This window comes from Oncorhynchus mykiss, chromosome 16 (assembly GCF_013265735.2).
Source record: "Oncorhynchus mykiss isolate Arlee chromosome 16, USDA_OmykA_1.1, whole genome shotgun sequence".
Lineage (NCBI taxonomy): Eukaryota > Metazoa > Chordata > Actinopteri > Salmoniformes > Salmonidae > Oncorhynchus > Oncorhynchus mykiss.
The window spans coordinates 25,618,106-25,635,311 of record NC_048580.1 but is presented as its reverse complement, the minus strand read 5'-3'; the positions used below and the strand labels follow the sequence as shown (position 1 = coordinate 25,635,311).

General features: G+C 41.8%; 1 protein-coding gene across 1 annotated transcript in view; it reads right to left on the bottom strand.

The window, feature by feature from the left end:
- arhgap23b (Rho GTPase activating protein 23b) overlaps positions 1–4,101 on the bottom strand; it is a 71,519-nt gene extending 67,418 nt beyond the window's left edge. Inside the window, exon 1 of the mRNA XM_036946602.1 lies at positions 3,646–4,101. Coding sequence (XP_036802497.1) covers positions 3,646–3,654 — 9 coding nt within the window. The 5' untranslated portion in view covers positions 3,655–4,101. The remainder of the gene's footprint in view (positions 1–3,645) is intronic.
- Between the last annotated feature and the right edge of the window lie 13,105 nt (positions 4,102–17,206).

The window sequence follows — 17,206 nt, the reverse complement described above, 5'->3', positions numbered from 1 at the left end:
GAGGAGATAACAGCAGACGAGAGGAGGCGTAAGGCTTTTAGACTGAGTGGACCGGGGATGGGGCCACTGTAACCCACACACACACACACGCACTTAGTCACACACGGACGGACAGACACACGCATACACACACATACACTTAGACACGTGCTCTCTCTCTTTCTCTCTCTTTCTCTCTCTCACTCACTCACCCATGCACTCACGCACGAGCACACACACACACACACACAAAGAGTAACCTCTTTCTCTCAATGATGATAATAAAAAAACAATAATAATAATAATGAAATAATACAAAGAAAAAATCAGCTATAATAACAAATACAAAAAATAAAAAACCTCTCTCTCTCTCACACACATGGATAATGGTAGTGGAGGAACTGTCCAAATGCAGATTTGAATTTACAACAAATAAGATACCGTAAATATACAGCTCTCATTTGTCTTTTTGTTTGTTTGTTCGTTTCTGTCTTCCTTTTTTCCCTTTTTTTGTTAGTAGGCTATGTAGGGGAGACCAGGTTGTCACACTTTTGAACTCTTGTGTGTATTTCTCAGCACCAGTATATCTTACAAGACATTATTAGGATAAAGACCAAGGTCTTGGGTTGAAATAGGGGCCCTTTTTTTAATCCTCATATCATATTTCAAAATAGAGTATAAGCTACCAAACACACTCTGTCCACTTGTGACAACCAGCCCGATCGCGGGGTTGGTTGTCACACAGTAAGGGGTTGGTTGTCACACAGTAAGGGGTTGGTTGTCACACAGTATGGGGTTGGTTGTCACACCGTATGGGGTTGGTTGTCACACAGTATGGGGTTGGTTGCCACACCGTATGGGGTTGGTTGTCACACAGTATGGGGTTGGTTGTCACACAGTATGGGGTTGGTTGCCACACCGTATGGGGTTGGTTGTCACACAGTATGGGGTTGGTTGTCACACAGTATGGGGTTGGTTGTCACACAGTATGGGGTTGGTTGTCACACAGTATGGGGTTGGTTGTCACACAGTATGGGGTTGGTTGTCACACAGTATGGGGTTGGTTGTCACACAGTATGGGGTTGGTTGTCACACAGTATGGGGTTGGTTGTCACACAGTATGGGGTTGGTTGTCACACCGTATGGGGTTGGTTGTCACACCGTATATGGTTGGTTGTCACACCGTATGGGGTTGGTTGTCACGAAGTTTGCTAGTAACCTGTTCCTTTTGTAACAGGAAATTAAGCAATATATCGTTTTAGAAACAGCAAAGCCTTCCTTTGATAGAACGATATTCCTTCCCATAATTCTGCATTTTATGCCTTGATAATAACATATGACATTTTGAGTAAATGTGTGCGTATGCGTGTTACAAGCACAAAAGAGCTTGGGATTTATTGTATGCTGGCAGTGGCATACTGTTGAATACTGAACAATATGGTTACAATGGGTTGGATTGTGAAAAGGGCATTTCCAAGCAAAAGGCCACATGAGCACTAACATAGGAACACATCAACTGTGGTGTCCAATGAAAGCTAAGAGTCTAGGCTATATATATATATATATATATATACGTATATACACTACCGTTCAAAAGTTTGGGGTCACTTAGAAATGTCCTTGTTTTTTAAAGAAAAGCACTTTTTTTGTTTTCAATTAAAATAACATCAAATTGATGAGAAATACAGTGAGGGCATTGTTAATGTTGTAAATGACTATTGTAGCTGGAAACGGCAGATTTTTTTATGGAATATCTACATTGGCGTACAGAGGCCCGTTTTCAGCAACCATCACTCCTGTGTTCCAATGTTCCAATTGCACCTTTTAAAAGGCTAGTTGATCATTAGAAGGCCAGCATCCCGGAGTTGCCTCTTCACTGTTGATGTTGAGACTGGTGTTTTGCGGGTACTATTTAATGAAGCTGCCAGTTGAGGACTTGTGAGGCGTCTGTTTCTCAAACTAGACACTCTAATGTACTTGTCCTCTTGCTCAGTTGTGCACTGGGGCCTCCCACTCCTCTTTCTATTCTGGTTAGAGCCTGTTTGCGCTGTTCTGTGAAGGGAGTAGTACACAGCGTTGTACGAGATCTTCAGTTTTTTGGCAATTTCTTGCATGAAATGGCCTTCATTTCTCCGAACAAGAATAGACTGATGAGTTTCAGAAGAAAGTGCTTCTAGCCATTTTGAGCCTGTAATCAAACCCACAAATGCTGATGCTCCAGATACTCAACTATTCTAAAGAAGGACAGTTTTATTGCTTCTTTAATCAGGACAACAGTTTTCAGCTGCTAACATAATTGCAAACGGGTTTTCTAATGATCAATTAGCCTTTTAAAAGGTGCAATTGGAACATTGGAACACAGGAGTGATGGTTGCTGATAATGGGCCTATGTATGCCTATGTAGATATTCCATAAAATAAATCAGCGTTTCCAGCTACAATAGTCATTTACAACATCAACAATGTCTACACTGTATTTAGATCAATTTTATGTTATTTTAATGGACGAAGAAATGTCAATTTCTAAGTAACCCCAAACTTTCGAACGGTAGAGTACAGTCGTTTTTTTAATTAAGGCAAATGTAAATGTTTTACATATTTCCATCCTAACAATTAGGAATAAGCAAAGGCTTTTTATTTTTGGTCAAACAGACGTTAAAGGGGTCTTAGGAAAAAAAGTAGAATACAGTTCAGTACAATAAAATACAGCATAGTACAGTAGACTAGAGTTCAGTGCAGTACAGCACACTGGAGTAGAGTACGGTATAATTTACTGTATTGTATTGAGCAAACATGTTCATCACAGTAAAAGCATTCAGCCGTCCAAAGCCCAGCCAAGAACAGGACATCCTGGAGTCCATGCCTCTGTTACAATGCGGCTTCGAAAGACAATGCATCTCACTCCCTGAGTACATGGTTTCTCCATTAAGTCTCACAGAATATTCCTTTACACTATGACACAATTATCCACCCCTCCCACACACAAACAGACAGACACGCACACAAACACACACACACGCATCCACCAGTGGAAGCTGGTGGAGGGAGAAACAATGAGCCCGTCCTTCCCATTTCTCCACCAGGCTCCACTGCCACACACACACACACACACACACACACACACACACACACACACACACACACACACACTGTCTATCTCTAAGAAAGTACACTGTCTCTCTTTCACGCAAACTTCTTTGACTTACTAAGAATAAAGTGCTCTCCCTCTCTCACACAGACACATACACACGTGCTATGAATACAAAGTCTTGCTTCAGCAGTTTTTCTAAAAATACACAGCTACTCTCTTTCTCCAACAAGAATGATGCCTCTCCCTCATACGTTCCAGCCCAGAATGCACGCTGTTCCACTTCAATGTATTTCTCTCACACTGTGTGTGGCTCTCTTACCAGCTAAATATTATACTCCAAACATGCACACGCACACACACACTGTTGCTCTGTGACTGAGTGCCCAGAGGCTATCGTGGGAACTAATATGAATATTGATGATAGAGCTGGTGTGTGTGTGACATAATGAGTGTATGTAGTGATGTGTGGAGATAAATGTGGGCATTTGCATCCAAGCTGTACTTTGTGTGTAAACCGCATGCAGGTATTTATTTCTGTGAGTACTGTGCGTGTGTGTGTGACATCCATCTCTTTACCTGGGCCATGTCTTCAGCAAGACTCCAGCTGGCTCCTAGTCCATAGCATGGCACTGAATCGCCGGAATTCTCTTCCTCAAACACACTCCTCCAGCACGAAGCAGACGCCACGATACACCCTTGCACACACACTCCACCGTCCCGCCGTGACCAGCATGATCCCTTGTTCCCCCCTCCCCTCCTCCCTTTCCTGTGACAGCAAAGCCGCCAACGTCCACTGAATAGCTCGTTCTTCGATGTAGTAGATCTATCTAGTCCACTTCTCTTTTCTATCACTCCTTCCTTCACTCTCTCTCAAAAGGAATGTGTGTATATTCCTTGTCTCTTTTCTCCACGCCCGACAGAGAATAAGGACTGTGACTATTTTCCTCTCCACACTCTTTGCAACCTCTCGTTCTGTCGTTGAGCTGGGCTCACAGACCGATCCCCCTGTGCCTCTCCTCTCTCTCAACTCAGCCGCTCCTCCTCCTTCCCATTTCTCCCCTCCCCCTTCCTCTCTCCCTCACTGTACACCAATGACCGTACACACGCACAGAATTAGAGCTTGAGAGAGCGAAAGAGGATCAGAGGGATAGTAAGGAGGCAACCATGTGACCTAGTAGAGTTGTGTAGTAGGATTCTACCTACCAGCTGTCAGGCTCATTCCTCCGTAGGCAGACTGGTTGCTTCATCCTTCTCCATTGACAGCAGCCCTGTGTCCCTATAGAGTACCACAGTATGAGTCATAATACCCATAAAACCTAGCGGTCAAACTGGGAAATGGTTCCAATCATTTTTCCAGCGTTCATTTTCCCATGGGGGATTTGAGAAAACCTTCAAATAAGGGCTGTGTTTCGTGTCGGCTTGCCCTGGCGGGACATTTTGATAACCATGTAAATCTCTCTAGGACAAGGTGACTTTTATCAATATATTGGCCTGTTTTACCCACTATAAATGGAATGCTAATTAGCTGCAAATGTGACTATCATAAAGAATTACAAAGAATTACATGATGATCTGGACGAGACTGCTGCATCGAGACAAAGGTAATAATCTGGATGAACTATCTAATGTTAGCTAAATGTAGTAATGAAGAAATTGGAAACATTTCTTTAAATGGACAATTCTGTGAACTGTCTTGTGCAGGTTTTAATTTGACACAATACCTGTTAGCAAACGTGTCAGCTAGAGATGACGTGCAGGAGCCTGCAGGGATTTGTGGTTTTGCACATTGTCTACTTTGATGCTAATTATTATTTTTGAATCTGAGAGTAAATAGAGCCAAATATATTGATAAAATTCACCTTGTCCATGAGAGATTTACATGGTTATCAAAATATCACGCCAGGGTAAGCCTAAACTAAACACAGTCCTTATTTGAAGTGTTTCTAAAATCCCCAATGGGAAAAATTATTGGTGTAAAAAATATTGGAACCATTTCCCTGTTTGACTGCTAGGTTTTATGGGTATTATGACACCTCCACTGTGGGGCTCTATTATAGCACTATTGGCTGACATGTCTTCTGCCTTGAAAGAAGGGGATCTTTGAATTTGCAGTCTTAATTCACAATGTGAGTTTAAATTGTGAACATAGGGCTATTGATATGCAGATGTGTGTTTGTATCTTGTTTGTCACTGTGGTTGAGAAATTGTGGGCTGGCTCATGTGTAATAACATATTAAGGAAATACATTGTAACATTCCTAACAGCAGGTATTGGAGAGAATTACACACACACACACACACACACACACACACACACACACACACACAGACACACAGACACACACACACACACACACACACACACACTCCATGGTTTAGGAATCAGGAAAAGGACATCCTCCGGTGTTTCCTTCAAGCTGTATGTGGGGAAACTCCCAGTCGTCAACAACAGGGACAGGAACTGGGCGCACTGCAAATCATGTTCACCCTCATTTTAAAGCTGCAGTCTGGAATGAGAAAGACATGGACTTTTTAACCACATTTAAAGCTATACATAGTTTGTTTACAATTTCATATGTTGGGTTATGATGGGGGTAATGCAGCTGTACTAAACTCATGAGGCATGAGTGCACATTTTGTATGAGATTATGTAAACCTGTTACATATTTTTAGATTTTGGTCTTTACAGTAAATTATTTTTTTCATTCAATATCCTGTTGTCATTATAGCACACTGATTAAGCTTGACTAAGATTAAGCATCCGTTGATCAAATGCACATTTTGTAGATTTAATAGTTAGTTAGTTGGTATTTTAATTCTTCGCAGATTTGATCATTATAAAGTGGTAAATGGCGCCATCTTGTGTGTAGTTTACTCCATTGACACTACTGTAATCTGATCCTGGCAAATTGGATGGGAGAAATAAATCTGTTTGCCTCCGAAACAATGGATGGGGGGTAACAAAATCGACGTGCATGACCAGAAAACCTAATTCCTCAATTGTTTAAAAATAGGTTGAGATTAGGAGCCTCATTTATAAACGCTGCGTAAATGTCACGCTAAATAACGGTGTACACCATTTCTGAAAAGAATGCGTACATATGCTAATATTGAGATGTATAAACTTTGCGTATGCCATGCATGTGCTTGTTTCCGTTATAAATCAGACCTGTCCTAAACCTGTTCATATTGTGAACGAGCATTATACCTCGTGTCCGCCTAGAAAAACGCCCATTGTTTCACCTTATATGGTGACAACAACTCCCTTGTTTACTGTTTTATTTGGATTCGATGGAAGTAGGCTACTTATCCCAAAAGAAAAGGTAATGGTACATTTGATCAATCGTTTTGGTAGAATGTATTTTTGCATGGGCTTTCCCCCAATCTAATATGCTGCACTGCCAGTGAATTCTGAAACATTGACTACTCGAGATATTTGAAATTACTGAAGCCTATTCAGACGTAGCCTACATATATGTCAATGGAAAAGGTGAACTGTCTGTTCTACCATTGTACTGCAGGCATTCTTCTTTTTTTTTACCGACAGATCAAAATACTTGAAATGGTGTATGTAGTTATTACTGTGAAGTATGTCCAATTAAATGAGTGATTTAACGAATGGTCGCCTATCATAATCGGTTGTATAGGCTACTTCGAGAGTATGAAACCATCACAGTCAGAAAAATAGATCCACTGGGCACTGGGTTGTTTCAACGTCATTTCAACCCACAAAATATATGTAATGACGTTGAATCAACGTGGGAAACTATTGGGATTTGCTAAAAGTCATCAACATAAGGGCATTTCGTCTATCTTCACCCAACTTTTAACCTAAATCCTATGACATTGTGAATTTTGTTGTTGCTGATTATACGTTGAATTCACGTTAGTTGACAACTCAACCAAATGTAAATCAAAACTAGACGTTGAACTGACATATGTGCACCCCAGTGGGGAGGAATGTATGCTACAACGATCATGGAAAATGAAACAAATAATAGCAAATATATTCATATTTTTTATTATTGTTTTAGATTGCAAAATTACAACGTTTAATGGAAAACTGGTGCACACATGTTTTGGGATATATTTTGTACATACACAACGTTTATAAATGAGGCCACAGGTGCCTCATACAAAATTCTGTGGTACGTGGAGATTTAAGGATTTGCGTGCACAACAAATGACTGGTATTTATCAAATTGCCGCACGCAAGATATATGCATGTTTTCATTGATGAATCAGAGCCCCACCTGTTTTGAGCTTGAAGAGGGGGAAAAACGATTAAATCCATTTTAGAATAAGGCTGTAACGTAACAAAATGTGGAAAAAGTCAAGGGGTACTTTCCGAATGCACTGTACATGTACACATTACCTCCATTATCTTATTTTATTGTGTTACTATTTTTTGTTTATTTATTAAGAAAATTCTTCTTACTTTTTTACAACGCTGAGGGCTTGTAAGTAAGCATTTCACGGTCAGGTCTACAAGGTCTGTATTCCGCGCATGTGACGAATAAAATTAGATTTTTGATTTGATTTGATACATCACCAAAAGTATATGGACATTCAAATTAGTGGATTTGGCTATTTCAGTGGAATCGAGTTCTCTGGAGTGATGAATCACACTTCACCATCTGTCAGTCAGATGGACGAATCTGGGTTTGGCGGATGCCAGGGGAACGCAACCTGCCCCAATGCATAGTGCCAACCTTAAAGTTTGGTGGAGGAGGAATAATGGTCTGGGGCTGTTTTTCATGGTTCGGGCAAGGCCCCTTAGTTCCAGGGAAGAGAAATCTTAACGCTACAGCATACAATGACATTCTGGATGATTCTGTGCTTCCAACTTTGTGGCAACAGTTTTAGGAAGGCCCTTTCCTGTTTCAGCATGATAATTCCCCTGTGCACAAATCGAGGTCCATACAGAAATGGTTTGTCGAGATAGGTGTGGAAGAACTTGACTGGCCTGCACAGAGCCCTTGGCCTCAACCCTATCGAACACCTTTGGGATGAATTGGAACGCTGACTGCGAGCCAGGCCTAATCGCCCAACATCAGTGTCCGACCTCAATAATGGTTTTGTGGCTGAATTGAAATGAGTCTCAGCAGCAATATTCCATCAGCTAGTGGAAAGCCTCCCCAGAAGAGTGGAGGCTGCTATAGCAGCAAAGGGGGGACCAACTCCATATTAATGCCCATGATTTTAGAATGAGATGTTCGACGAGCAGATGTTCACATACTTTTGGTAATGTAGTGTAAATATTGGATTTCAAGAAGCAAAGTAGCACTTCCGTTTCACTTCATATGATGCATTTTGCATCATCATGATTATGCATCATCATGATTAGGTGGCTAGTGACGCTTTGCTTCTCGCCGCGTTCAAAACAACTGGAAACTCTGAAAAATATTTGATAAAATCATGATATCAGTGATCTTCCGGTCGGAAATGCGGAGCTCTAGAGAGAGTCCCGAGTTCCCTGTGTTGGAATATTCTTCCCAGATGTTCAGAGTTCCCAGATGTTTTGAACAAGTCGGAAGTCAGAGATTTCCGAGATTCCTGTTGTTTTGAATGCTACACCAGTTCCCAGTTGTTTTGAATGCTACACCAGTTCCCAGTGGTTTTGAACACAACATTTTTTGCTGCTTCTGATGTTGCTTTATGACGCGCTAGTGGACAATGAGAGTCTCGTTTCATACAAGCGCAATTTTTTCCACATTTCTTATTTTCTTCGGCTACAATGTAAAATGAAAGTCAAATAGAAAGAAGAAGTCACCAGTGTTGTCAATGCAATGCAATGGAAGTCAGAGCAACAGTGCACACACAGGCAGAGAAGGACAAGGGGAGGTGGTGTGCAGTGGCAGAGCTGGCGAAAATGCTACTCCAGGGACCGCAGTTGTGCCACAGCAAGGCAAATTAGTACTGTGACTTCGTCGCGGCAATGGCAAAACGTCATCTAGTGACTTCTAGCGGCAAATCAAGGAGCCAATGGCGATTCTCACTGAAAAATTGTTGGTAACACTGGTAGTCACCAATCTATGCAACTTTTGAAAACCAAATCCAGCAGTCTTTTTGTGCATTTGTGCGTTTGAAACAGCAGATTTCTTCCGGGTATTCTGCAATTGTCGTTTTAACTTTTATGGATATCTCCAAGGGAACTGCAGCATTTTTTTACATTGAAAACCTTATTAAGTAGGTGTAGTTTGGACATTTTGGGGAGGAAATGGGTGGGAGAAGAGTTGCTAGCTACCCAGCTAGCACATTTGTTTCCTTGGAAGTTGTGAAAACTTAAGTTTTTGGGGTGTTCTGAGAACGCTTCACTATGGTTCCCTGAACATTTTCCTGGTAGGTTTTATTAACGGTCTGAGAATGGAAATTCTAGGTTATTTGGAGGTAATAAAAATAACATTGTGAGAACATGGGGCACAGGTAGCCTTAGAGCTCTAGGGGCGCTATTTCATTTTTGGATAAAAAACGTTCCCGTTTTAAGCGCGATATTTTGTCACGAAAAGATGCTCGACTATGCATATGCATAGTTTTGGAAAGAAAACACTCAGAAGTTTCAGAATCTGCAACGATTTTGTCTGTAAGTGCCCCAGAACTCATTCTACAGGCGAAACCAAGATGATGCATCAACCAGGAATTAGCAGAATTTCTGAAGCTCTGTTTTCCATTGTCTCCTTATATGGCTGTGATTGCGCAAGGAATGAGCCTACACTTTCTGTCGTTCGCCCAAGGTCTTAGCAGCATTGTGACGTATTTGTAGGCATATCATTGGAAGATTGACCATAAGAGACTACATTTTCCAAGTGTCCGCCTGGTGTCCTGCGTCGAATTCGGTGCGCAATTGCCAGCTGCTTCTACTTTACCATTTGATTCAGGGGAGAAAGCATGTGTCCAAGAACGATGTATCAATGAAGAGATATGTGAAAAACACCTTGATGATTGATTCTAAACAACGTTTGCCATGTTTTCAGTCGATATTATGGAGTTAATTTGGAAAAAAGTTCGCGTTTTGAAGACTGAATTTTCGGATTTTTTTTGGTGGCCAAATGTGATGTATAAAACGGAGCTATTTCTAATACACAAGGAATCTTTTTGGAAAAACTGAGCATCTGCTATCTAACTGAGAGTATCCTCATTGAAAACATCAGAAGTTCTTCAAAGGTAAATTATTTTATTTGAAGGCTTTTATGTTTTTGTTAATGTTGCGTGCTGGATGCTAACGCTAATGCTAATGCTAAATGCTAACGCTAAATGCTAACGCTAGCTAGCTACTTTTACACAAATGGTTTTCCTATGGTTGAGAAGCATATTTTGAAAATCTGAGATGACAGTGTTGTTTACAAAAGGCTAAGCTTGAGAGATGGCATATTTATTTCATTTCATTTGCGATTTTCATAAATAGTTAACGTTGTGTTATGCTAATGAGCTTGCTGATAGATTTACACAATCCTGGATACAGGGTTTTTTTCATAGCTAAACGTGACGCAGAAAACGGAGCGATTTGTCCTAAACAAATAATCTTTCAGGAAAAACTGAACATTTGCTATCTGAGAGTCTCCTCATTGAAAACATCTGACGTTCTTCAAAGGTAAATGATTTTATTTGAATGCTTTTCTGTTTTTTTGTGTAAATGTTGCCAGCTGAATGCTAATGCTAAATGCTACGTTAGCCATCAATACTGTTACACAAATGCTTGTTTTGCAATGGTTGAGAAGCATATTTTGAAAATCTGAGATGACAGTGTTGTTAACAAAAGGCTAAGCTTGAGAGCTAGCATATTTATTTCATTTCATTTGCGATTTTCATGAATAGTTAACGTTGCGTTATGGTAATGAGCTTGAGTCTGTATTCACGATCCCGGATCCGGGATGGGGAGATCAGAAAGGTTAAAAACCTCTACAGGATCTGTGTCCCACCTGCGCGACGGTGGAGCAAAGTAGGCTAATGTGATTAGCATGAGGTTGTAAGTAACAAGAACATTTCCCAGGGCATAGACATATCTGATATGGGCAGAAAGCTTAAATTCTTGTTAATCTAGATTTCAATTTACAGTAGCTATTACAGTAAAATAATACCATGCTATTGTTTGAGGAGAGTGCACAGTTATGAACTTGAAAATGTATTAATAAACCGAATAGGCACATATTTGTCACACATATCACATATAGAACATTTTGAACAGAAATGCAATGGTTTATTGAATCAGTCTAAAACTTTGCGCACACACTGCTGGCCAAAAATAAAAATTGCACCTAACCTGGACTAGTACATTGTGACCTTTCTCTATTGTGCTGTCTGGTTTATAAGCAATTTGATGTATAGCATTTACTTGTACTTTGTAGTTTTGCTCAAGTATAGCAATTGAGTATTTTTTCCACCACAAGTACATTTAAAACTTGATACTATTAGACTTTTACTCAAGTAGTATTTCACTGGGTGACTCACTTTTACTTGAGTCATTTTCTACTCGGGTATCTTTACTTTTACTCAAGTACGATAATTGTGAACTTTTTCCACCACTGCTAAATTACAATCGTTACAATTGTTGAATTGCAAAGAGATGTATATAGATCGCAATATTGTATCTATCTCATTGTGGTGAATGTGAGCGCACGGGCAGCACTATTGAGATAGATAGAACGTTGTGATCTCTATACATTATCTCTAGCCGATAACACGGAAAGAATGAGGAAGTGGATAGAATCTATTTTCTTATGATTATCAGTGAAATTTAAAAAAAATATAAAATATTGATTAGCTTGGTAAGACTATAAATTACCTATCACCCAATTTTGGAGTAGTTAAAGGTCTATTCCCCGCTTTTGAGACGAGCCCTGCTACTGTACCAGCAATTGCGCTAAACTAACGATATGCTAACTTCAATCATCTCCAAACTGCATGGAGAGACATAGAAATGGTATTCCATGATGATTTCGTCTGACTCTGGGTAAGTCGATAAACAACCTAAATCTCACAGTATCCTTTTAAGAAATTGTTTACCGTCGTTGATTAAAAAGTGTATCACGAAAAGCGTTTTTAAATGGAATACACACTGAGGCATGTAAAGGCTGCATAGAATACATAACCTCCTCATTTTCTCCCCCCCCCCCCCCCCCCCCCAGACTCCCTACAGTTCCCTGTCTCTGAAGATGAGGTTTCCCCTGAACAGAACTGTGAGAAGGAGTGGAGCTCCAGTATGGGGCAGGAGGACCAAGAGCCCACACATATTAAAGAGGGACAGGAGGAACTCCGGACACATCACGAGGAAGAGCAGCTTCAAGGGTTCTTTGACACCAATGACTCCATATTCACTCTTCCTTGTGTGAAAAGTGAATGTGATGAGGAGGACCCACTTCAGTCCTTGACTTCCCCAAACCCAGACTGTGGATAATGGAGAGATTGACTCTAAACCAGTGGATTTCAAACCTTTTGGCATTGTGACCCACCAGATAATCAAAACAATGCCTCCAACCACAGCTCAGCCTTAAGCAGAGAACCAGTAGGACTTGACAGTAGCCCATTGGATCCCAACCCTTCTATTGGATCCCAAGCCACTAATGGGGTACCACTGTTCTAAAGACAACACGCCTTCTAAACAAACTCAGTGCTGCTGTGACTGTGGGGAAATGTTTACTCTGAAAGCTGACCTGCAAATGCATGTGATTCTTACCAGGAAAAGACCCAGCAAATGGCGCTTCTGCAGAAAACGCTACAACTCCACCTGTAAACTGTAGGCCCATGTCCGACTCTGCCACGTGGAGAAACCCTAAACCTGCTCCGTTTGTGGGAAGACCATCAAGGAAGATCTATGATGACTCACATAGGAGAGAAATAAGTTAATAAGTTATATCCATTTTTTTTTATCAAGGTTATATGAATTGATTTGATTCATGGAACAGATTCCCAGATTTGTTCATCAAGCCTTTTCTGTCTAACCTTTTTATTATTTATTTTTTTTACCCCTTTTTCTCCCCAATTTCGTGGTATCCAATTGTTTTAGTCTCTTCTCATTGCTACAACTCCCGTACGGGCTCAGGAGAGACAAAGGTTGAAAGCCATGCGTCCTCCGATACACAACCCAACTAAACTGCACTGCTTCTTATGTGTCGGAGGAAACACCGTGCACCTGGCAACCTTGGTTAGCGTGCACTGCGCCCGGCCTGCCACAGGAGTCGCTGGTGCTCGATGAGACAAGGATATCCCTACCGGCCAAGCCCTCCCTAACCCGGACGACGCTAGGCCAATTGTGCGTCGCCCCGCGGCCGGTTGCGACAGAGCCTGGGCGCAAACCCAGAGTCTCTGGTGGCACAGCTGGCGCAGCAGTACAGCACCCTTAACCACTGCGCCACCCGAGAGGCTAACTAACACCTTTTAATGAAAATTGTGATGTGTACAGTCTTTATGAATATTCCCTCTGTATGGACTCTCAAAGTTTTTAATTAAGTCAATTAATTGATTTATTTGGAATATAAATTGCAACCTGGGCTTGACCCAGGACAATCGTCACTCACGATGCATCGTTATCTAGCGCTCCACAAAAGCCACAGCCCTTGCAGAGCAAGGGACACAACTACATCAAGGTCTCAGAGTGGGTGACATCACCAGTTGAACGCTACTAGTGTGCACCTCTAACTAGGTAGCCATTTCATATCGGCTACACACACACACAGTAGTCTTTTTAGAACTATATCTTAAAGTTCCAATTCAACAAGTCCAAAAATATAAAAAGGGTGTCACGTTCTGACCTTTATTTCCTTTGTTTTGTCATTATTTAGTATGGTCAGGGTGTGAGTTGGGGTGGGCAGTCTATGTTTGTTTTTCTATGATTTGGGGATTTCTATGTTTCAGCCTAGTATGGTTCTCAATTAGAGGCAGGTGTCATTAGTTGTATCTGATTGAGAATCATACTTAGGTAGCCTGGGTTTCACTGTTTGTTTGTGGGTGTTTGTTTCCGTGTCTGTGCTTTTCACCACACGGGACGGTTTTCGGTCGTTCCACGTTTATTGTTTTTGTATCAGTTGTGTTCATGTTGAGATTTTCTTATTAAAAGAACCATGGACACTTACCACGCCTCATATTGGTCCTCCAATCCTTCTCGCCTCTCCTCTTCAGATGAAGAGGAGGAAAACCCTTACAAAGGGAAAAAGCTACGTTTTTAAAAGTTGAACATTTTGTTGAAGCCAAAGCCAGTAGAGGAACAATAGTGATTCATGTGATCTGGGAGTGTTGAGCCAGAATAGTGGCTATAATCCACAATGTCTCGCTAATTGCAGTCCAACGGCTATATGGAATTCGCTCCGGTTTTCATTGGCTATTGGTGTAGACAAAATGAGAGAGGTGTACTGCCATACCAAGCAAAAAGGCAGTAACTGCTCATAGTGTGGAAATGAGAACATTTTTTTAAATTGTCCAGACAAATGAATTCTAGGGAGCATTGAAGATGTGGTGATTTGATGTCTCACTATGAGTAAATGTTTTATTCATGTTGACCCTGATCTCTGACATGACCTTTGACCCGTAAATGGCAGTTACTGCCTTCTTCCTTGGCATGATATGTTACAATCAGAAGCTAGTTCAGAAGCTAGTTAGCTTCTTTACTGGCAAATCGTTAGTATTCAGCTAACCACGGTTTGTGGTCATCAGCTATCCTTTAGCTCGAAAATCTATCGGCGGTTTTGTATGGCGCAGTGCGGCTCGGAGCGGAACATACCGGACCAGTTTCTCTCTCCATGTCCCTGGATTTCGGCGGCTGGCTCTGGACGTTCATGCCTGGATCTCACAGCTGGCTACCTGCTATCCGTGTGACTATCAGCTTTTGTCGATTCCGGAGCAAACATCAATTATTCCGGAGCTAGCCAGCTCCGTCAATCACTCCTGAGTTCCATCAATCACTCCTGGGCTGCAGTCACCTATCCGGACCCGTTTTGCTGCCTACGCGGAGCCCCACCGGGCCTTTACAACTGGACTGCCGACGTTATCTACCCGAAGGAGTTATCCGGCTGGCTCCTCCGTCGCGACGTTACCTGAACGCCCATCTGCGGCCTGCTAACCGTTAGCTGTCTTATCGGCTGCTATCTGAATAGACAATCGGACAATTTATTTATTTTTATTATTATTATTATTATTATTATTATGTTTTCTTCTTGGGACTCTATAACTATATCTATTGTTTTTATTTTTGTTGTTGTTGTGTGATTTGGATTAATCCCCTCTACCACACGGAACCCCACTAATCTACTGACGGAACACAAGAGGTGGCTAATAACAGACCTCCATCCTATGCTAGCTTGCTACCGATGGCCTGGCTAGCTGTCTAAATCGCCGTGACCCCCAACCAACCTCTCCACTCACCGGACCCTTTTGATCACTCGACTAAGCATGCCTCTTCTTAATATCAATATGCCTTGTCCATTGCTGTTCTGGTTAGTGTTTATTGGCTTATTTCACTGTAGAGCCTCTAGTCCTGCTCACTATACCTTATCCAACCTATTAGTTCCACCACCCACACATGCAATGACATCTCCTGGTTTCAATTATGTTTCTAGAGACAATATCTCTCTCTTCATCACTCAATACCTAGGTTTACCTCCACTGTATTCACATCCTACCATAACTTTGTCTGTACATTATACCTTGATGCTCTTTTATCGCCCCCAGAAACCTCCTTTTACTCTCTGTTCCAGACGTTCTAGACGACCAATTCTTATTGCTTTTAGCCGCACCCTTATTCTACTCCTCCTATGTTCCTCTGGCGATGTAGAGGTGAATCCAGGCCCTGCAGTGCCTAGCTCCACTCCTATTTCCCAGGCGCTCTCTGTTGACGACTTCTGTAACCGTAATAGCCTTGGTTTCATGCATGTTAACATTAGAAGCCTCCTCCCTAAATTTGTTCTATTCACTGCTTTAGCACACTATGCCAACCCGGATGTTTTAGCTGTGTCTGAATCCTGGCTTAGGAAGACCACCAAAAATTCTGAAATTTTAATTAGGAAGACCACCAAAAATTCTGAAATTTTAATTCCAAACTACAACATTTTCAGACAAGATAGAACTGCCAAAGGGGGCGGTGTTGCAATCTACTGCAAAGATAGCCTGCAGAGTTCTGTCCTACTATCCAGATCTGTACCCAAACAATTTGAACTTCTACTTTTAAAAATCCACCTCTCTAAAAACAAGTCTCTCACCGTTGCCGCCTGCTATAGACCACCCTCTGCCCCCAGCTGTGCTCTGGACACCATATGTGAACTGATTGCCCCCCATATATCTTCAGAGCTCGTGCTGCTAGGCGACCTAAACTGGAACATGCTAAACACCCCAGCCATCCTACAATCTAAACTTGATGCCCTCAATCTCACACAAATTATCAATGAACCTACCAGGTACCTCCCCAAAGCCTTAAACACGGGCACCCTCATAGATATCATCCTAACCAACTTGCCCTCTAAATACACCTCTGCTGTCTTCAACCAAGATCTCAGCGATCACTGCCTCATTGCCTGCATCCGTAATGGGTCAGCGGTCAAACAACCTCCACTTATCACTGTAAAACGCTCCCTGAAACACTTCAGTGAGCATGCCTTTCTAATCGACCTGGCCGGGGTATCCTGGAAGGATATTGATCTCATCCCGTCAGTAGAGGATGCCTGGATATTTTTTTTAAATGCCTTCCTAACCATCTTAAATAAACATGCCCCATTCAAGAAATTTAGAACCAGGAACAGATATAGCCTTGGTTCACTCCAGACCTGACTGCTCCAGACCTGACTGCCCTTGACCAGCACAAAAACACCCTGTGGCGTACTGCATTAGCATCGAATATACAACTTTTCAGGGAAGTTAGGAAAGCAAAGGATAGCTTTTTCAAACAGAAATTTGCATCCTGTAGCACTAACTTCAAAAGGTTATGGGACACTGTTAAGTCCATGGAGAATAAGAACACCTCCTCCCAGCTGCCCACTGCACTGAGTCTAGGAAACACTGTCACCACCGATAAATCCGCGATAATTGAGAATTTCAATAAGCATTTTTCTACGGCTGGCCATGCTTTCCACCTGGCTACCCCTACCCCGGGCAACAGCCCTGCCCCCCTCACTGCAACTTGCCCAAGCCTCCCCATTTCTCCTTCACCCAAATCC